This window comes from Salvelinus namaycush, chromosome 1 (assembly GCF_016432855.1).
Source record: "Salvelinus namaycush isolate Seneca chromosome 1, SaNama_1.0, whole genome shotgun sequence".
Lineage (NCBI taxonomy): Eukaryota > Metazoa > Chordata > Actinopteri > Salmoniformes > Salmonidae > Salvelinus > Salvelinus namaycush.
The window spans coordinates 73,824,120-73,845,840 of NC_052307.1; the positions used below are offsets into that span (position 1 = coordinate 73,824,120).

The 21,721-nt window shown below is 45.0% G+C and overlaps 1 protein-coding gene across 2 annotated transcripts in view; it reads left to right on the plus strand.

Moving 5' to 3' along the window:
• crtc3 (CREB regulated transcription coactivator 3) overlaps positions 1–21,721 on the plus strand; it is a 69,944-nt gene that overhangs the window by 26,140 nt on the left and 22,083 nt on the right. The window contains exons 4-6 of one of the 2 annotated variants that reach the window (XM_038994457.1): positions 2,777–2,838; positions 17,988–18,050; positions 21,593–21,690. In XM_038994457.1, the coding sequence (XP_038850385.1) occupies positions 2,777–2,838; positions 17,988–18,050; positions 21,593–21,690 (223 nt within the window). The remainder of the gene's footprint in view (positions 1–2,776; positions 2,839–17,987; positions 18,051–21,592; positions 21,691–21,721) is intronic. The other variant, XM_038994466.1, reaches the window with a different exon arrangement.

A 21,721-nucleotide genomic window follows, 5' to 3' on the forward strand; every position in this document is an offset into this window, starting at 1 on the left:
TGAGGTCGGGTGATTGTGGTGGTCAGATCATCTGATTACAGCACTGAATCACTCTCCTTCTTAGTCAAATAGCCCTAACACAGCCTGGAGGTGTGTTTTGGGGTCATTGGCCTGTTGAATAACAGATGATAGTCCCACTAAGTGTAAACCAGATGGGATGGCGTATCGCTGTGAGATTGTGAGGACCCCCTGCAGTACCTCCGGAGTCCAGATCTCAAAATATTTAAAAACAAATAATAAAACATACTTTTTAATATGAATAATACTAACAATTACAAGTAACCGAAAGGTTGCTAGAACAAATCCCCGAGCTGACAAGGTAAAAATCTGTCGTTTCGCCCCTGAACAAGGCAGTTAACCCATTGTTCCTAGGCCGTCATTGTAAATAAGAATTTGTTCTTAACTGACCTGCCTAGTTAGATAAAGGGTCAAATAAATACATTCTACCAATTTATACAGTGTTCAACTCTATACTGATTCTGTTCCCTAATTATTTTCTTACATAAATGCTTTAAAATGCAACATTTTCTCTTTACCTCATGTCACAATGTGTAGACTTGCAGGATATTAGCTTTTCAGGCTGCAACAACAACACAATCTCTCTGCCCCATGACAAAAATGTGTAGAATTGATGTAAATTAACTTGAACACTGCTAAATGTTCTCTGATCCCAAGAGGCAGGCTTTTAAAATGTTCTTTCCCAGGGCCCGAGACTTGGTTCGTCCAGCCATGCACTGCCGAAGTAAAAGTCCTTGTAAGCTTTTTTTTGTTATTTTTTTTGTTATAAATCTCACTCTAGTTGATGAATTTGCTATCACAAATAGGGTCCCTGGCCCTAAAAAGTTTGAGTACCCCTGATCTAGAGTACAATTCTGATTGCCTTAATGCAGACTGGACTGAAATAACCTGTTGGGACAGGATCTCCTTCCATTATGTCCTCTCATACACTGGTCTGAGATTATGGTCAAAAAAATCATATAAAAAAAGTTTTTCTTGGATTTATGGGCAATTCACAATATACAGTATATTGCTAAATAAGCTTTGTTGTACAATTAAAGTTCAAATACATTGCATTTCAAACAGTCAGCGATAAACAAATGAATTCAGGATTTGTGAAATTATACTAATCCTAAATATAAGCCTTGCACATCCATAAAACAGAATAATAATTTTATCAAAATAGTTTAACCTGCTTTTTTGTAATAATCACTGATCTGTCTTTCAAGTCTGTCTATAAAAAATAACTTTTTTGTTACAAATGTAACCACAACCATGCATAATGCACATTCATTAATAATGACTAACTTGTTGTAGCAGGCATTCTAGATAATTAACACCGGTCTCATAAACACACTCAAGCACAAGCCCATGTGCTAGTGAGTAGACAACTAATCTTTATATTTGAAATTTAGCCTACTTGGATCTGTTTGCTATCTAACAAAGTAGAACAGTTTAATTGTTATGAACACACCTTTCTGTCCGTCTCCAACTGTTTGAACAGCATGCTAGCCTCTCTACTTTGTTCAGATGTTAATCTACTGACCTAACTTATTTCTCAAAATGAGTTGCCAATTTGTTATATAATTGATTTATGAAACACTGACTAGACAGCTAGTATAACAGTCTGGCTAAAATGCTGCTAGCAGTACTGCGCGTGACAAATTGAGGATTAGTTTTCCAGGCATTTGGAATATTGCACAGAAACACATTCAAATGAATGTGATATATTGCCCAGCCCTTAGTGTGTGTGGTGTTTTGGTTTTCAAACTAGGTAGCTTTTCTCCTGATTGCAGCGAGCTAGAGTCACTGAAGGAGATCTGTGCTAGGGGTTGCCAGGAGGGCACCAGGCTCCATCTGCCCCAGCCAGCCAGTCACTCTGTAGACATGACTTCATTTAGCCAGACCCTGTACAAATGATGGCTGGTAATGAGAGTAGTCTAAGTCCCTATTAGAGATGGGAGGCACTCCAACATATTTATTTAGTTAAGTTTCTGTTTGATTTTCAAAATACATTTAGAAAATCAGTGTGTGTGCTAATGGTGCATCATTTCTGCTTACTGGTAGGCTTCTTAATGATAGCCTTTCTTTTTGAAAAGCCCAGTTTGGCTGCTAGAGGAACATATTTGTAGATGCACTAATTTGTCTGGTATCGTTGTCTCCGCACTTGAACCATCTAATGATGGCTTTTTGGCCTGAAACTTGTTTTTTAAACTAGCTAGAACTTGATAGAATCAAGTCCTATTTTGCTATTGAGTGAGTTCCGCCTGTCCTTTCTCAATGAAAAGCGCAGAGACCCTCTTACCTTACTTTCATGAGAGTGAGATGAGTCTAACTGAAGGTCTAAAGCCGTCTATAGTCTGACTCTACATTACTTCACTCACTGCTGCTCTCTAGACAATGTCAGGAACTCCGCTCCGGTAGTTGGGACTAGTCCAGGCAGCCATATTGTTCACAGAACCTAACACCAGCCGCCCACTCCACTGTGCTTTGGAATGAACATTTTTCTGAGTGTAAATTATTTGTATTTGCTGCATGTGTTTATACAGTCCCATATCACGTGTGCGCGTATAGAGAAATCTTTAATCTAGGTAGAATATGCAATCTCGCACTCAATTTGAATCAAACAAGGAATTAGACTAGAATGTAGTAATATAATAGTTAAGTAGTTTTACTGATAGGAAATGTAGTCTACTGTTATTTAGAAATGCATGAAATGTGATGTTTTGTTATGGCAGAGTTGTATTCCATTATTGTAATTTCCTTGACTGAGCCCCACATGGAGAGCTCCCCGTACGGAACAGTGTACCTGTCCCCTCCGCCGGACAACAACTGGAGAAGGTGAGTGGCTTTACAGATACTAGTATTTGTAATGCTGTGTAAAAACAACTAACAAAAAAAGCTGTTTTTAACATAATTGTAATTTTTGATAGACATGGAACACTGGACAGCTACTTTAACGTACTCTGAATCAAGATTGTGGTAATCAGTGGCCCAGTAATACCCTTGTACAGCAGGTAGATTTGCATTAAGCATTGGGTGCATCCCAAATGGCACATTATCCCTTATATAGGGCACTACTTTTGACCAGGGCCAAGGGCTCGTGACTATATAGTGCACTACTTTTGACCAGGGCTTGGGACTATATAGTGCACGACTTTTGACCAGGGCTTTACTTTTTTTTTTTTTTTTTTTTTATCCCATTTTCTCCCCAATTTTCGTGGTATCCAATCGCTAGTAATTACTATCTTGTCTCATCACTACAACTCCCGTACGGGCTCGGGAGAGACGAAGGTCGAAAGCCATGCGTCCTCCGAAGCACAACCCAACCAAGCCGCACTGCTTCTTAACACAGCGCGCCTCCAACCCGGAAGCCAGCCGCACCAATGTGTCGGAGGAAACACCGTGTACCTGGCCCCCTTGGTTAGCGCGCACTGCGCCCGGCCCGCCACAGGAGTCGCTGGAGCGCGATGAGACAAGGATATCCCTACCGGCCAAACCCTCCCTAACCCGGACGACGCTATGCCAATTGTGCGTCGCCCCACGGACCTCCCGGTCGCGGCCGGCTGCGACAGAGCCTGGGCGCGAACCCAGAGACTCTGGTGGCGCAGTTAGCACTGCGATGCAGTGCCCTAGACCACTGCGCCACCCGGGAGGCCCCATAGTGCACTACTTTTGACCAGGGCTCGTGACTACTGTATATAGTGCACTACTTTTGACCAGGGCTTGGGACTATATAGTGCACTACTTTTGACCAGGGCTTGGGACTATATAGTGCGCTACTTTTGACCAGGGCTCGTGACTACTGTATATAATGCACTACTTTTGACCAGGGCTTGGGACTATATAGTACACTACTTTTGACCAGGGCCATCTGAGATGCAGCCATTGTATCTACTCAGAGATGCTCAGTGAAGGGATCAGGTTGCCACGTGGGGCACCCGGGTGGGCCACGCGTCTACAGAGGTGCTTCTGACAGATAGCCTTTTGGTTTAAAGGTCAGACGCTGTCATTCTAATGCTCTACCTGCCGCTGTTGTGACTCATTGCTGTCACAGGGTGAATCCGGCCCACAAGTCTTTGCGGTCCTACTCTGCTTTGCTTAAGTATCTCCAGCTTAAAGGGGAAATCAACACCGTTTGCTGAAAATTTGATAATGGCATGGCTTATTAATGCTCGTTAGGTACCACTGCCGTGTGTGCATGCGTGTGTTTGTGCGTGTGTTCAGTTAAACTGCCTGCCTGGTTTTACCTACCTAGAGAAGGCAGCAGTGTAATTACTGGACAGTTATCTCTCCCTCCAGTGTTTACAAGGCAGTGAATTGCAGCCCTGCAATAAAGGGCTTAGCCGAGCCCCTCCCTCTCCCGCTCTCTCTTCCTCTCTCTCTCTCTCTCTATACAGTTGTGTGTTTTGAATGTTGGCTTGGCCGGCTGCCAGTCGCCCTGCCGCCTCCTCTCACCCCCGTAGAACTGCAGCTTCTGAGGCCCAGCATGGACACACATGGCCTCCATCTTTGCTCTTACTGTACTGTACTGGAGGACAGTGTCATAAAACCTGGTTTCCCCTCCCCAATCCTAACCTTAACCAATAGTGGGGGAAATCCAACTCTGTCCCAAGATCAGTGTGTAGGTCGGCAGGTCCACACCCTCATGTCGTTGTTGACAGACAAAAACAGGTTGGCCTGTGACAACAAACCTCCTGACCGAGCAAACAGATGTTGCCGTGACCTTGTCTTCCCAGAAAGAGCAGGGAGGGAGTGCCATGTGCATCATACACACAGGCATGTGCTACACAAACACAAGGACACACACATTTACTCTGTGGATTTGGGTTGGGATTGATTCACACTGCCTCTTGGCTCCATCACAATTGACCCGTTGTGGGATAGTGATAGCCTAGATAAAATCTGATTGGGTTTGGTTGAACAAGATTAAGTGTTGTTCAAGTTTTAAACTTTTTGACAGAGCCTCTTACTGTTTAACCAAATTGTTTATGTAAAGACATTTCTGAAGCATCGCTAATTACACACATAAACAATAAAACCAGAGAAGGTGGCCCTATGTTTTAGTTGAAAAATAAGGTTATGAATCTGACTGCGTTAGGACATTAAATCAGGATTTCAGTGTATTTATACTTGAGTGTTTTCCTTTTTAAGAATCTCAACGTCTCCCTTGGGGCTAACTTATTAGATCAAATAGGACCATATTTAACTCTTAGACAGTGAACAGTGATGTTTTTGTTTTGGAGCATTCAGCCTCGGCAGACAAACACAACTCTTCCCACTCCCTCTCTTCAGTTACTGCCCTGAACTGGTTAAACGTGTTGACTTGGTAACCAGTGTTTTATGAGTACATCCCTCATTCAGATGGCTGGTAATCAAGTGCTTCCAGAGGCCACCCAATGGATTTTCAGCAAACCAAGCAATATAGAATACATCAGTATAGAATACATCATATGAGCAAAAGTGACTTGGCTAATGATGAATGTCTTTGAGGTCCTCACGTTAAGGCTCTATTTCATCATATTCTTTGGATTGATTGAATGACTCTTGTTTTTGTGGTTGCTGAAAGACATGTCTGTGTGTTATTGATGTCTATGTCTTAATGCTTCTCACTACTGGACCAGAGGCCCTGGTGTCCACCCATGTACTAACCACATGCATTCTTCTCTGACTAACACACTTCCACCCCTCAAGGACAGAGTTGTGTGGCCAGCTTACCGATCTCTCTCTATTGCGTTCTCTCTCCTCTTTTAGGTATTTCTTTAAGATATCTCTCCATATCTCTATCCTTTCCTCGCTCTCTCTCTCTCTCTCTCTCTCTCTTTCTTTAAGGTTTCTCGCCCCATGAAATATAAATGGCATAATTGAACATTTTATTTCAGTCTCTCTCTCCCTCCTCTCTCCATCTTCCTTTCTCACTCAGCATTATTGGCACTAACCCCTCCATGGCTCTGCTGGCCAATCCTAGCCTCCCGCTCCACTCCACAGTGTTACAGGGATATGCTCCCCTCAGTGTTGGCTCTGACCACTGTGTGCACCGCGTGTGTTAAGGTCATATCCGTCCCTCTCTGTTTTTTGGTGCTCTCGGTAGGGTCAAAGGGTGAAGCGAGCTCTGCAATCTGTTCCAGTTCATCTGTGACTCCACTGTTTATAGTTAATATTTTCAGTTGTTGTTGGAGTTTTCCACCACATTGACTGTCTGCTGAACTTGGCGTGATTGGAAGTCTGGCTGGGTTGTGCGTTTTTGATCCTTTCTGGGTCTCGATTCTCATGTCACCACTTAATGTTAACTGATGAAGGAAAACATAACATCTTAAAATCCCAGAAATGTTCTGTACACACACATTTGTTTACATCCCTATTAGTGAGCATTCTTCCTTTGCCAAGGTCATTACACAGGTGCACCTTGTGCTGGGGATAATAAAAGGCGACTTTAAAATGTGTACTTTTGTCATAACACAATGCCACAGATGTCTCAAGCTTTAAGGGACCGTGCAATTGACATGCTGACTGCAAGAATGTCCACCAGAGCTGTTGCTCTAGAATTGAATGTTAATTTCTCTACCATAAGCTGCCTCCAATGTCATTTTAGAGAATTTGGCAGTATGTCCAACTGTCCTCACAACCGCAGACCACGTGTAACCACGCCTGCCCAGGACCTCCACATCTGGCTTTCTCACCTGCGTGCTCGTCTGAAGGGGTTGGGGGGGGGGGGGGGATTTCTGTCTGTAATAAAGCCCTTTTGTGGGGAGAAACTAATTCTGATTGGCTGGGCCTGGCTCCCCATGGCTGCACCCCTGCCCATCCATGTGAAATCCATAGATTAGGGCCTAATGATTTTTTTTAATTTGACTGATAATTCAGTAAAATCTTTAATTGTTGCATTTATATTTCTGTTCAGTATATTTATTTTCCCTCTCAAAGTCACTGTGAAGCTCAAGCTAGTTTGGTGAGACGATCTGGGAGTAATTTGGGTCTGTCTTGTATTTGAAGTGCTTTTCAGTGGTGGCCCCTGCCATCAAGTCAAATGTTATTGGTGGCATACACATATTTAGTAGATGTTAATGTGGGTGTAGGGAAATGGAGAAAGGCCAAGATTGGCTATGAATCCGCTTTCTGTGACGATTGTGTTTTCAATGAGCAACTATTGTGCAACTGCACTGTTTCAGGAAATAACACTGATCACAATTTTTCACACTTTAACAGTGTTACTTTCATCCGCTGTTGTACAAGATGATACAAAACACAGGAAATACAGAATGTTGACTGTACTGGGCTTTTAATATTTTTTATTTAACCTTTATTTAACTAGGCAAGTCAGTTAAGAACAAAGTCTTATTTACAATGACAGCCTACCCCGGACGACGCTGGGCCAATTGTGCACCGCCCTATGGGACTCCCAATCACGGCCGGATGTGATGCAGCCTGGATTCGAACCAGGGACTGTAGTGACGCCTCTTGCACTGAGATGCAGTGCCTTAGACCGCTGCGTTACTCAAGAGTTTTAAAGGACCATATAGTTTAGTCTCCTTCATGTTATGCAGTATGGTAGATACTGGTATCGTGAGCAACAGCACTAATGTGGAGGGCATAGGTCTGCTGCGACCCTGCTTCTCAACTGGTGGATCAGAAGCCACTTGTGGCCGATTCCTTCTGGGTCACAGCAGGTTGTTGACGTTATTCTGTCGGTCACATGTAATCTTGTTGGGTCACTGCACAAAAACATTGGGGAAACACTTAAACTAGGGGAGCGCTAAGTGGAGTGCTAAACTAAGGAAGAATCTCAATTGCATACTCCTCGCGTCCCCTATCCTCGCCGCCTCAAAACCCATTGGATGAGAAAACCAGAGGTCCCTCCCTTCTGACCTTTTCCTCCAATGGCTTGTGAGGAGAGAGGATGCGAGGAGTATGCAGTTGAGTCCCATCCTGTGAATGCACAAGGCAGATGGGGCCATCGACACTGACACGGAGTTCACATGGGCATAATACCAGCAACACATGATTGCACAGTCTAGCATGGAAAATAGACACCCACTGACAAGAATGTATTGCGTCGGAGCATGGTATATGGGTGTCTGCATCAGCTGCAGGCTCTCATGTAAAACAAAGGACGCTTGGGGGGTGTAAGTTTCTGTGACCGACAACAACCTGCTGTGACCCAGAAGGAATCGGGCACAAGTGTCTTCTGATCCACCAGTTGAGAAGCAGGGGTCCCAGCAGACCTTTGCCCTCCACATTAGTGCTGTAAGTACAGATCTAGGATCACCTTCCCGAATCCTAACCTTAACCATTAATGGGGAAAAAACAAAACTGACCCAAGACCAGCACCTAGAGGCAACTTCACCTTACCACAACAAAGTAGAACTAGCTACTTAGCGGTTAGCTTTGCGTCTGCTGACTGTCAGTCCACTGTTGGATGGCTGAATTTCATGCCCACCGGACCTTGGTGTTTGTTGATATAGGCCTTGTTCTATTTTTGACCCTGAGGTTGTGTACTTACATGTGTTGTGGTGGTAGTAGTGCCCATGCCATGTTACATTCTTCAAAGGCCAATGGGAAGTAGTTTCCTCTTTAGATGTTTTCCTTGACCTAAGAAGTTCTCATCTACAGGCTATAAACAGGGACATTTTGTATTGAAACCATCTAGCGTCAGAATGTGTTTCAGTGGGCGGCAGCAGATCTGGGCTGTGGGGTGGTCTGTTCTTCCTAGATAATGGAAAATACATTTGGCGTTTTGGCGTTTTGGTCATTAAGCAGATGCTCTTACACAGATCAACACTGATGAGAAGGCAGCATTCGTTCTGTGAGTGTGTAGTTCTTGGGAGTGTATCGATCTGGTAGTATTTCAGGTCTCTGTCAATAAGGGTCTGGTAGTGGTGGTGGTGTCTGTTTTGTGGCTGTCAGTTTGGATCGGTCACTGTGTTTTTGTAGTTGAATTGATTTGTTAATGTGTCTCCGTTTGACTCTGTGGTCTTGTTGCTGAGATTCAGTCTGAGTCTGGGAGACAGATGCTCCAGTGCTGGTCCATCTCGGGGGAGATAGCAGAGTGGGAAGTGTTTACAGCGCCGGCCACATCTGCACTGCATTACCGCCTAGGCAGGTTGCCTGGAGACGGGCCACAAATCCCCTTAACCCTTTCAGCTCTGTCCGCGCCCCAGAGAGCAGATCAGAGCCCGCTGTCTACACACAGGCTTAGTGTCTCCGGCTGTCATCAAACAGACAATTACGAGAGGATGAAATGCAGATCCAGAGTGTACATAGCAAGTGTTTCTGTGTGTGTGTACATGTCTGTGTTTTTCTTTGGAGGTTTTGTAACCATTAGTATTGTATGGCGGTCTGTATGTATACTGCACGTACGTGTGTGTGTGTCTGTGTGTGTGCTCTGTCTAGTGTTGTGAAACCACTCCAGTGCGTCGAGATGCATTGCAGGCTGCTGGCTTGTCTAAAGCCTGCTTTCAGATCAGTGGGCTTAGAGACCAATGGGGTCAATGCTTTGGGATTGGCAGCGTGGGCCAGGCAAGCACGACAGATATGCAGCTAGGGGAACCGCACCGTTCACACACACACACAGTCCCTGGCTACGTCCCAAATGGCACCCTATTCCCTATGTAGTGCAGTGGTTTTATCATTATCTCTCCTCCAGATTGTTATTTTAGGGTTGTGGTTCTCTCACATCTAAATATGGCTGCCTGACCTGTTAGATCTCTCCGGAGGAGTTTATCAATTTGGTGCAAAATACCCTCTTTTCCTCTTCCTTTCTTTTGGTCTCCATCTCTCGCTCTCCCTTTCTCCCCCCCTCTCTCTTTCTCTCGCTCGCTCCCTTCCCCCTCTTCTCATGGCCTGTTATAGTGGGTGTTCAGTGTGTCTTGTGTGACCCCAGTGAAGAAGGGGTCAGGTTGTGTATTTGGAGCTGGTTTCTCAGTACACTACTCCCCAAGAGGGAGCCATGGTCCCACCAGTGGGGTTTCAGTCCCACCGGTGTCTGGGTAGAGGGGTTCCTTGGCTAGGGCCCTGCACCCTGGGTCTGGAGACTTAGGCCCTGGGCAAGAGGCACTGATGTGTCCCTATGGAGCCCAGCTGGACCGGGGTCAGTCACCGGGGTCACAGGCTCTCTGGCTCTCTCCCTGTCCCACGCCCTCCTCCACCCCCACCTACAGTGCCTTCAGAAAGTATTCACACCCTTTGTACAGCCTAATTTAAATTGGATTAGAATGATATTTTGTGTCACTGGCCTACACACAATACCACATAATGTGAAGGTTGAACCATGTTTAACATTTTTACAAATTAATTTAAAGCTGTATTCAACCCACTTTATGGCAAACCTAAATACTTTAATGGGTAACAATGTGCTTAACAAGACACATAAGTTGCATGGACTCACTCTGTGTGCAATAATATATTTTTATGACTACATACAATTATCTGTAAGGTCCCTCAGTCGGGCATTGAATTTCAAACACAGATTCAACCATAAAGACCAGGGAGGTTTTCCAATGCTTCACAAAGGGCACATATTGGTAGATGGGTAAAAAAAAAAAAAAAAAAAAGCAGACATTGAATATCCCTTTGAACATGGTGAAGTTATTAATTACACTTTGGATGGTGGTATGCTTGTCATCAGCAAAGATTAGGGAGTTTAAAAAAATAATAAATATAAACTAAATGGAGCTAAGCATAGGCAAAATCCTAGAGGAAAACCTGGTTCAGTCTGCTTTCCAACAGACACTGGGAGATAAATTCCCCTTTCAGCAGGACAATAACCTAAAACATAAGGTCAAATCTACACTGGAGTTTACACAAATCTACACAAATCTATACTTCTACAAGAAGACAGTGAATGTTCTTGAGTGGCCTGGTTACAGTTTTAACTTAAATTGGCTTGAAAATCTATGGCAAGACTTGAAAATGTCTGTCTAGCAATGATCAACTTGACAGAGCTTGAATAATTTTAAAAAGAATAATTTAAAAAAGAATAATGTGCAAATATCGTACAATCCAGATGTGCAAAGCCTTTACAGATTTACCCAGAAAATCTCACAGTTGTAATTGCTGCCGGAGGCGATTCTAACATGCATTGACTCAGGGGGTTGAAGACTTATCTAATCAAGATATATTAGTGTTTTATTTTCCATAAATATTTTACAAATGTTACATTTTTTTCTTCCACTTTGACAAAGAGTATTCTGTGTAGATAGTTGATAAGAAATAACAATTAAATCCATTTTAATCCCACTTTCTAACACAACAAAATGTGGAAAAAGTCAAGTGGTGTGAATACTTTCTGAAGGCCCTGTACACACCACCTATCTTTCCATGGCCCTGCTCTCTTCCCAGCCTGGCCTGTTCTCCACAGGGATAGGATCTTACACTGACCTCCCCCGGGGATAGACTAACTTAAAGGCCTTCCTGGGAATGGGATCTTACACTGATCTCCCCCGGGGATAGATTAACAAAAAGGCTCTCCTGGGGATGGTATTTAGACATTCCTGTGCTCTCTCTGTGTGAGTGTGTGATGTATTTTTGATTCTAGAGACCCTTTATCCTCTGCTTAGGTGGTCTGTTTAAGTATTTACCACCACCCACCCATTAACAACAAGCCTCTATTTTGGTTAACGTATGTTAAGATCACTTCCTCTCTCTCACACCAGCTCAGTGTGCCCTCAATGGCACCCTATTCCCTAGGTGCACTGCTTTTGACCAGGGTCCATAGGGCTCTGGTCAAAAGTAGTGCCCTATGTAGGGAATAGGCTGCCATTTGGGGTGCAGAATAAGTCAATGAACCCAGCCGTGCTGTAACTGTACAGTTGTGTAGCTAAAAAAAGACCGTTGACAACAAATGGCATCAGACGGCCAAAGCAGCATGCACCATGCACGCCATCCTCTGAGCAATATTTGACCGCTTTGGCTGTGCGGTTGTGTGATTTGTGGCAACTAATCCTCATATCTGTGTGATTCTGTGGTTCTCCTCTGGCCTCTGTACAGCCTCTAATCGTCTGGCATTGTTATCAAAAGTCTTTTAATTTACAGATTTGTTTGTAACCTCTGGAGGGATGGGGAAAGAAGGATATTGTGTTTTTATTTATTCATCCTTTATTTAACGAGAGATGACACATTGGGACATCTCTTTTCCAAGTGAGCCCTGGAGAAGCAGCATACATACTTTATGGCAAGCCTAAATACTTTAATGGGTAACAATGTGCTTAACAAGACACATAAGTTGCATGGATTCACTCTGTGTGCAATAATATATTTTTATGACTACATACAATTATCTGTAAGGTCCCTCAGTCGGGCATTGAATTTCAAACACAGATTCAACCATAAAGACCAGGGAGGTTTTCCAATGCTTCACAAAGGGCACCTATTGGTAGATGGGTAAAAAAAGCAGACATTGAATATCCCTTTGAACATGGTGAAGTTATTAATTAAACTTTGGATCACCAGTCACTACAAATATACAGGTGTATTTCCGAACTCAGTTGCCGGAGAGGAAGGAAACCACTCAGGGATTTCACCCTTAACAGTTACAGAGTTTAATGGTTGTGATAGGAGAAAACTGAGGATGGATCAACAACATTGTAGTTACTCCACAATACTAACCTAATTTGACAGAATGAAAGATAGGAAGCCTGTACAGAATAAAAATGTTCCAATACTTGCATCCTGTTTGCAATAAGGCACTAAAGTAAAAAAGGGTTATGTTTGGGGCAAATTCAACACTGAGTCCTGCTCTTCATATTTTCAAGCATTGTGGTGGCTGCATCATGTTATGGGTATGCTTGTCATCGGCAAAGATTAGGGAGTTTTTTTAAATGATAAATATAAAGTAAATAGAGCTAAGCATATGCAAAATCCATATGAGACAACACAATGAATAGAAGTTAAAACAGTGCAAAGTGCATAAGAGAGCTTAAAATAACAGGTTTCAAAACATATGCAATATATTGTCAGCAGCCCTCCAATCTGGGATTTAAAATCATCAATCAGAATAAAAAGATCCAGTTTTAAATCCTTTTGTAAAATGTTCCACAATGACGGGCCAGCAAAGCTAAAGCCCCTCCTACCAAACTCTGTTCTTGTGTTGGGAATATTATATCAAATGCATTTCTGTGATCTCAGATGGTAATCTCCATGATTACTGTAGGGTGAATATGAAATATACTGACAGCTGCCCTAAGATGGTCTTGGAGACAAACCAGTACCAGTGAGTCTGTCGGCCATCCTGCTAACTGGGACGGATGGAGAGAGAGAGAAGCACAGGGATGGTGAGGAATGGACTGAGAGAAAGGGAGAGATGGATAGAGACAGAAAGGGAGAGATGGATAGAGACAGAAAGGGAGAGATGGATAGAGACAGAAAGGGAGAGATGGATAGAGACAGAAAGGGAGAGATGGATAGAGACAGAAAGGGAGAGATGGATAGAGACAGAAAGGGAGAGATGGATAGAGACAGAAAGGGAGAGATGGATAGAGACAGAAAGGGAGAGATGGATAGAGACAGAAAGGGAGAGATGGATAGAGACAGAAAGGGAGAGATGGATAGAGACAGAAAGGGAGAGATGGATAGAGACAGAAAGGGAGAGATGGATAGAGACAGAAAGGGAGAGATGGATAGAGACAGAAAGGGAGAGATGGATAGAGACAGAAAGGGAGAGATGGATAGAGACAGAAAGGGAGAGATGGATAGAGACAGACAGGGAGAGATGGATAGAGACAGAAAGGGAGAGATGGATAGAGACAGAAAGGGAGAGATGGATAGAGACAGAAAGGGAGAGATGGATAGAGACAGAAAGGGAGAGATGGATAGAGACAGAAAGGGAGAGATGGATAGAGACAGAAAGGGAGAGATGGATAGAGACAGAAAGGGAGAGATGGATAGAGACAGAAAGGGAGAGATGGATAGAGACAGAAAGGGAGAGATGGATAGAGACAGAAAGGGAGAGATGGATAGAGACAGAAAGGGAGAGATGGATAGAGACAGAAAGGGAGAGATGGATAGAGACAGAAAGGGAGAGATGGATAGAGACCGACAGAAAGGGAGAGATGGATAGAGACCGACAGAAAGGGAGAGATGGATAGAGACCGACAGAAAGGGAGAGATGGATAGAGACCGACAGAAAGGGAGAGATGGATAGAGACAGAAAGGGAGCGCTGGATAGAGACTGAAAGGGAGAGATGGATAGAGACAGAAAGGGAGCGATGGATAGAGACAGAAAGGGAGAGATGGATAGAGACAGAAAGGGAGAGATGGATAGAGACCGACAGAAAGGGAGAGATGGATAGAGACCGACAGAAAGGGAGAGATGGATAGAGACCGACAGAAAGGGAGAGATGGATAGAGACTGAGAGAAAGGGAGCGCTGGATAGAGACTGAGAGAAAGGGCAGGGGAAGGCATTTGTGGCTGTTCCAACTCCATATGGCCCATGCTGCTAAGCCCCAATACAGTATGGGGGGAGGAGGGACACACAGCTTTACATGGAAATGTGTAATAAAGCCGCTGTCATCTGGGGAAAGCAGCTCATGAGTGTGTGTGTACTGTCATAGCATTGCAGAACACCCAGCTGCAGTGTACCTGCTGAACGTGCAGGGTGGGTGGAGTATTTTGTATATATATCCCACTGGCTCCAAAGTCCGTCTTCCTGGAGTGTGTACTTTGCTGGGTGAGTCTAAATACAGCATCCCCCAGTGTGTCTAGGAGCTTAGTGATATGACAGGTTGGTGTGGACCATTTTTATTAGCCTCCCCCCACACTTTTTAATAGAAGGGAGGTGACGATGCAGTGCAAAGTGCCCCTCAGGAGAGAGGCAGAGATCGCCCCCTGTAGGCAGATGGGAGAGCTGCTGGCCTTGGCAACGATGGATCCCATCTAAGAAGAACATGTTTGGACTGGGAAGTTGGCTGTCCCCCTTACTCTGGCCCTGAATCCCAAATCAAACCCTACCCACGGCCCCTAGGCAGTGTACTTACGTAGATTTGAGAGGATTGCATAGGTGTAAACAATATGCCGATCCATCCCCTGGTCTATCAGATGGTGAAATGGATCTCTGACACAAGGGTAATTCCACTGCAACAGAGTGACACTGAGACTCAGATTTTTCACGTTACAATGCATATCAAACAAAAATAAATGATTTAAAGTTAAAACCATACAACTCTATGCACAAGGACTATTAACATTTTCTACAGAACATTTTACAAAAACACATTTACTTGAACAGTGCAGATGCAATGTTTGGTTATGTTTTAAGTTTTGTGCAGTTTGTGCGGTCATTTTGTTCAAATCAAATGTATTTATATAGCCCTTCGTACATCAGCTGATATCTCAAAGTGCTGTACATTCTGTTACCAAACTTTGCATCTGCGCTGTTCTTCAACTAAATGTTTTTGTAAAATCTTCAGTGGAAATTGTTAAAATTGTCCTTGTGTATCGAGTTGTATGGTTTGTTTAACTTTTCAATCATTGCTTTTTGTTTGAAATACATTTCAAAGATGATACATTTAAAATATGAGTATCACTGTGGAATTGCCCACAACCACCATATTTCTTCCATTTCTGACCCTCTCAGATCTACACAAGTGACTGGGGGGAGGGGCTACGGCTAGGGGTTGATTTGGGATTCAGAGCCCACTTCCAGTGAGCTTATCATTGTATTACACACTTTATCAGACCACAATGTGTGAGAGTAGCAACCATGAGTGTCACAGGATGAGCATGTAATTGCTAAATTCAGTAATCTAAATGTAGTCATGGTTGAAAATCACTGGGTTTCTCCTGCGGAGAGTCTATTCTCCTTCAGCTGGTGTCTTCCACTGTCACAGCAGCTGTTCGCTAGTCATCTACAGTGAGGCCTTCAGATTTCTGTTTCTTCAGATGGGGGTTATTTACAGAGATGGAGATTTTGCGTTGGTTTTTAACTTGATTCTTTGCTAATTTTCACAGATACTTGTGTTCATCTCTGCCGTGTGAAAAAGTGTGGATGTAGCCCAAGGGTTGTAAGGAATAGTGATACAATTAATTTGTCAAATGAAAAGGTGAAGTGTTTTTTTCCTGGTTTAACTTAGTTTATGTTCTGATTTGATCTACAGTTGTCTTACAGTACCTGATGCTCTAGGGATATGGCGAGAGGGAGGCGGCAACCGCAGGGTGGCTGGCATCAATATCTCAGGCACCACCTACTGCACATGTGCCCTTGAGAAAGGCATGTAACCTCTAACCTGCTCTAGGGGCACTGCTCTGTGCTTCACCCTGTGCTGCTCCCTCCCAGCCAGTAGTGTAGGACGGCAAGAATAACCACAATCCCCTGTTGTCTGGATCAATGAAGATGTATTGTATAATCTACAGAACTGTGGCACAGCTAGTCCACCTGGTTAGCCATACTTGTGTATAGTGCTCCTGTTTCGTCCCTGGTGAGCAGGGCTGGTCCCCCGTAGTTTAACTCTGCTTGTTGCTTCGCATCAACTCCCAGTTCAATCCCAGTCATCCAACATGGGGTTTCAGTTGAAAACGGTTAACACCGGGCTCTCCACAATCTCATAACGGTCTGTGTACACCCACACACCTGGCACGGTCTGGTAAACTATTGCAAATTAAACCAGAACACTATGCACACAGTGAGTGTCTAGATCAATGCACTTGTTTTGGCAGACACAACTAGTATCCAAAAGCAAGTGTAAAAACAGCACACTGAACAGATTTGAGTTGTGAACATGTTTTACTGGACAGCACAACCAAATGGGCTTTAAACAAGAAATCACCTTTTGTTTCAGGTATCCTGCTTTATAATTGAATAATAATGGCGTTATAACATAAGTGGAATAAGGAACGGTCACTATTCCTCTTGTGTACAGTAGTTAAACTCTCAGCTCATTGCTATGCAATTACCAAAGTATTATGTAACAACATGCTAATAAAAATGTTGCTCAAAGTAATTATAGCTTGATTACACAGGCACAAGAACCATGTCATGTTAAATGTTACTGAGAATGCTAACAGTAACAAAATATGGCTATTAAGTTTCGAAAGGAAACTAAACATCCCAAAACAGCCTTCTTGAATCAACTACAGCCAAAGTAGGTTGAAAATCATGTTAGTTTGTATTCTGCTTAAACTATCCCTTTAAAGATCGTATAATGTGTGTTTGAAACAAGGACATTTACCCTCCGATGGACAAAAAGGTTCAAAGTTCTTTCTGCTAAGCATTCAACTTGCTGTTTGCAAATAGCTTTTGAATTACTCTGCAGTGTTTTCAGGTATCATAAAATGTATTGCATCTTTCGACCTTTTCAGTGGCATGTTTAAAGACTTGTATAGTAGTTGAGCGTCAACTTATCTGTACAAAATGTAATTGGTTAATTGGTTTGACTTGATTATGTACACCTGGGGCAATGGACATTTACAGAATGTTCAGATAGAAATGTATTGTCTTGATCAAATATGACTGTCAGATTGGAATAGTATAGGAAACGGTGTACTCTCTTCATTATATCTTTAACATGCAGTTCCAGATACAGCCTTGTCATTAGTTGAAGGCAGCCAATCCAGTCACTTCCTGAGATCTGTATTCAAATTTGTTTTACATTTAGTTGCTTTCTCAGATCTGAATTTCAATAATTTACAAAAGTAGTCACTTCCTGAGATCTGTAAAAAACAAAATGTATTCAAATAGGTGTAGTCAGTTCCGCCTGAAAAATATTTACTTTCCACAAAGCATAGTTGAATGTCTGATGGACATTGTGTTTTTTAGGGGGTTCCTTTACATACTCCATACGGTTGGACAGTATTGTAGACCGGTTTCCAGACCTGTAGTCAGTCCACTTTAGTAGATCTGTATCCAGCCCCCTCATCCAGATTTCCCTCCTCACCTTAGAATTTCCAAACTTCTCTCTCTCTCTCTCTCTCTCCCCCTACTCTCTCAGCATCCAGGCCTTTTCTGAGCTCAAGTAAACTATGAAATGAGCGTGATGTTTCTCTCTTTCCCTCTCCCAAGGGAGCAGCAGCCGTGGGCCGAGGAGAAACGACCAGGATTTAGATTAATATCACAGCTCAACAGGTGACCTTTGAACTCTTCAGCCTCCTCTCTTGCTTTCTCTCTCACACGGACCAACCACTCTGCCGGACTGCTCTGTCTCTCCTCTCTCTGTTGTAGACTGCCCAAGCCTTCTTCCCATTCTCACTTACTCTCTCACCACCCCCCCTCTCTCTTGCTCTCTCACCCCCCTGCTCTCTCTCCTCTCTCTTTCAATCTCTCATGCTCTCTCATGTCCTCTCTTGCTCTATCTTTTGTATGCCCTCTTCCTCTCCTCAATCACCCTCTTGTTTCACTCTTTTATTTTTTTTGTTCATCTGTCTCTCTCTAGCAAGGCTTTGAGACGCAGAGTTGGAGCACAAGACAGACTACTGTGTCTGTTAGCTTTCACTCCCTCCCTCTACCTCTCTGTCCTTCTACCTCGCTATACTAGTAACACTAATCAGTCTTTTTCTTCTGTCATTGTCACTAACCCAGCTGTAGGACCGTGTGACTGGGTGGGTAAGGCTGTCGCCACCTACCCTGTCGCTGCTGCTGCCACCCATCGCTACCTAACACTGTGCCTCCTGACTCACAGTGGATTTATTCACTACTATTTAGTTTATTTACATTCATCGTTTGGTCTTTCTTTGGACCATCTGTCTGTTTCCTGATGTGATGCTGGTGTTACGATGCTAATTGCAAATGTTACAATGTTTATTTGCATATAAATGACATGTTGTTAATCACCAATGTTATGTCAATTGTTATTGATCATATGCTGTTAATGAATGAATTGACTCTCTGTTATGAACCATACTGAGCTCTAGGGCGTGTTCAGTGGGAGGAAAAAGTTCAAAAACGGGGAGCTACGATCTACCTGTACTTCTCCAATAAGAAACACTTGTTTTTGTTTTCCATTGCAGAGTGCTTTGCTACGGTGTGCCCTAATGAACATTGTGCGGTCTCAGAGAGTTTAGGGACTGCACAGAGAGACATTATTATAACCACCCTGTGAAAGGGGGTGTCTATCTTGAGAAGGATAGTGTGAGAGATGCATTCTCAAGGGGAAGAGAAAATGAGGGATGGGGAGAGAAAGAGGGAGGGAGAGATTTGTCCTTAGAGGGAGAGTGAAGCATAAACACAGCCATTGGAGCTTAATGAAGAGCACTTGAGAAAGCCCTCAGCTATAGCCAGTGAAAGAGATGTGTGTGTGTGTGTGTGTGTGTGTGCATCTGAGAGGGGGGGGTGAGTGTGTGTACGTTTGAGAATGTGTGTGTCGAAGTATAAGTGTGTCGGCAGAGCAGAGTGCGGACCCACCACTGAATGACTGTCTGACCTAGCCGCGAGGCGTCCTCATCCTCTGTCCACCACTGAATGACTCTCTGACCTAGCCGCGAGGCGTCCTCATCCTCTGTCCACCACTGAATGACTCTCTGACCTAGCCGCGAGGCGTCCTCATCCTCTGTCCACCACTGAATGACTCTCTGACCTAGCCGCGAGGCGTCCTCATCCTCTGTCCACCACTGAATGACTCTCTGACCTAGCCGCGAGGCGTCCTCATCCTCTGTCCACCACTGAATGACTCTCTGACCTAGCCGCGAGGCGTCCTCATCCTCTGTCCACCACTGAATGACTCTGACCTAGCCGTGAGGCGTCCTCATCCTCTGTCCACCACTGAATGACTCTGACCTAGCCGTGAGGCGTCCTCATCCTCTGTCCACCACTGAATGACTCTCTGACCTAGCCGCCAGGCGTCCTCATCCTCTGTCCACCACTGAATGACTCTCTGACCTAGCCGTGAGGCGTCCTCATCCTCTGTCCACCACTGAATGACTCTCTGACCTAGCCGCCAGGCGTCCTCATCCTCTGTCCACCACTGAATGACTCTCTGACCTAGCCGCGAGGCGTCCTCATCCTCTGTCCACCACTGAATGACTCTCTGACCTAGCCGCGAGGCGTCCTCATCCTCTGTCCACCACTGAATGACTCTCTGACCTAGCCTTGAGGCGTCCTCATCCTCTGTCCACCACTGAATGACTCTCTGACCTAGCCTTGAGGCGTCCTCATCCTCTGTCCACCACTGAATGACTCTCTGACCTATCCGCAAGGCGTCCTCATCCTCTGTCCACCACTGAATGACTCTCTGACCTAGCCGCAAGGCGTCCTCATCCTCTGTCCACCACTGAATGACTCTCTGACCTAGCCGTGAGGCGTCCTCATCCTCTGTCCACCACTGAATGACTCTCTGACCTAGCCGCAAGGCGTCCTCATCCTCTGTCCACCACTGAATGACTCTCTGACCTAGCCGTGAGGCGTCCTCATCCTCTGTCCACCACTGAATGACTCACTGACCTAGCCGCAAGTCGTCCTCATCCTCTGTCCACCACTGAATGACTCTCTGACCTAGCCATGAGGCGTCCTCATCCTCTGTCCACCACTGAATGACTCACTGACCTAGCCGCAAGTCGTCCTCATCCTCTGTCCACCACTGAATGACTCTCTGACCTAGCCGCGAGGCGTCCTCATCCTCTGTCCACCACTGAATGACTCTCTGACCTAGCCGCGAGGCGTCCTCATCCTCTGTCCACCACTGAATGACTCTCTGACCTAGCCGCAAGGCGTCCTCATCCTCTGTCCACCACTGAATGACTCTCTGACCTAGCCGTGAGGCGTCCTCATCCTCTGTCCACCACTGAATGACTCTCTGACCTAGCCGCAAGGCGTCCTCATCCTCTGTCCACCACTGAATGACTCTCTGACCTAGCCGTGAGGCGTCCTCATCCTCTGTCCACCACTGAATGACTCTCTGACCTAGCCATGAGGCGTCCTCATCCTCTGTCCACCACTGAATGACTCACTGACCTAGCCGCAAGTCGTCCTCATCCTCTGTCCACCACTGAATGACTCTCTGACCTAGCCATGAGGCGTCCTCATCCTCTGTCCACCACTGAATGACTCACTGACCTAGCCGCAAGTCGTCCTCATCCTCTGTCCACCACTGAATGACTCTCTGACCTAGCCGCAAGGCGTCCTCAGCCTCTGTCCACCACTGGCTCAGAATATTAACACCCTGCCTCCCGAGTGGCTCAGTGGTCTAAGGTACTGCATCGCAGTGCTAGCTGTGCCACTAGAGATTCTGGGTTAAAATCCAGGCTCTGTTGCGATCGGGAGACCCATGGGGTGGCGCACAATTGGCCCAGCGTCGTCCAGGTTAGGGGAGGGTTTGGCCGGCAGGGATGTCCTTGTCCCATCGCGCACTAGCGACTCCTGTGGCGGTCCAGGCAAAGTGCATGCTGACACGGTCGCCAGGTGTATGGTGTTTCCTCTGACACATTGGTGCGGCTGGCTTCTGAGTTAAGTGGGCATTGCGTCAAGAAGCAGTGCGGCTTGGTTGGGTTGTGTTTCGGAGGACGCACGGCTCTCGACCTTCACCTCTCCCATGTCCATACGGGAGTTGCAGCGATGAGACAAAACTGTAACTACCAATTGAATACCACAACATTGGGGAGAAAATTAACACTCTCCTCCATCCCCTCCTCCTCCTCCCTCTCTCCTCCTCTCTCTCTCTCTCTCCTCCTCCACAGAACCAACTCGGACTCGGCTCTTCATACGAGTGCCATGAACCCCCAGGACCCCTTTGGCATGAACCAGCAGATGGGCAGAGGGCCCCCCCAGCGCAACGGTGAGAACACACACACACACACAGCATCTGC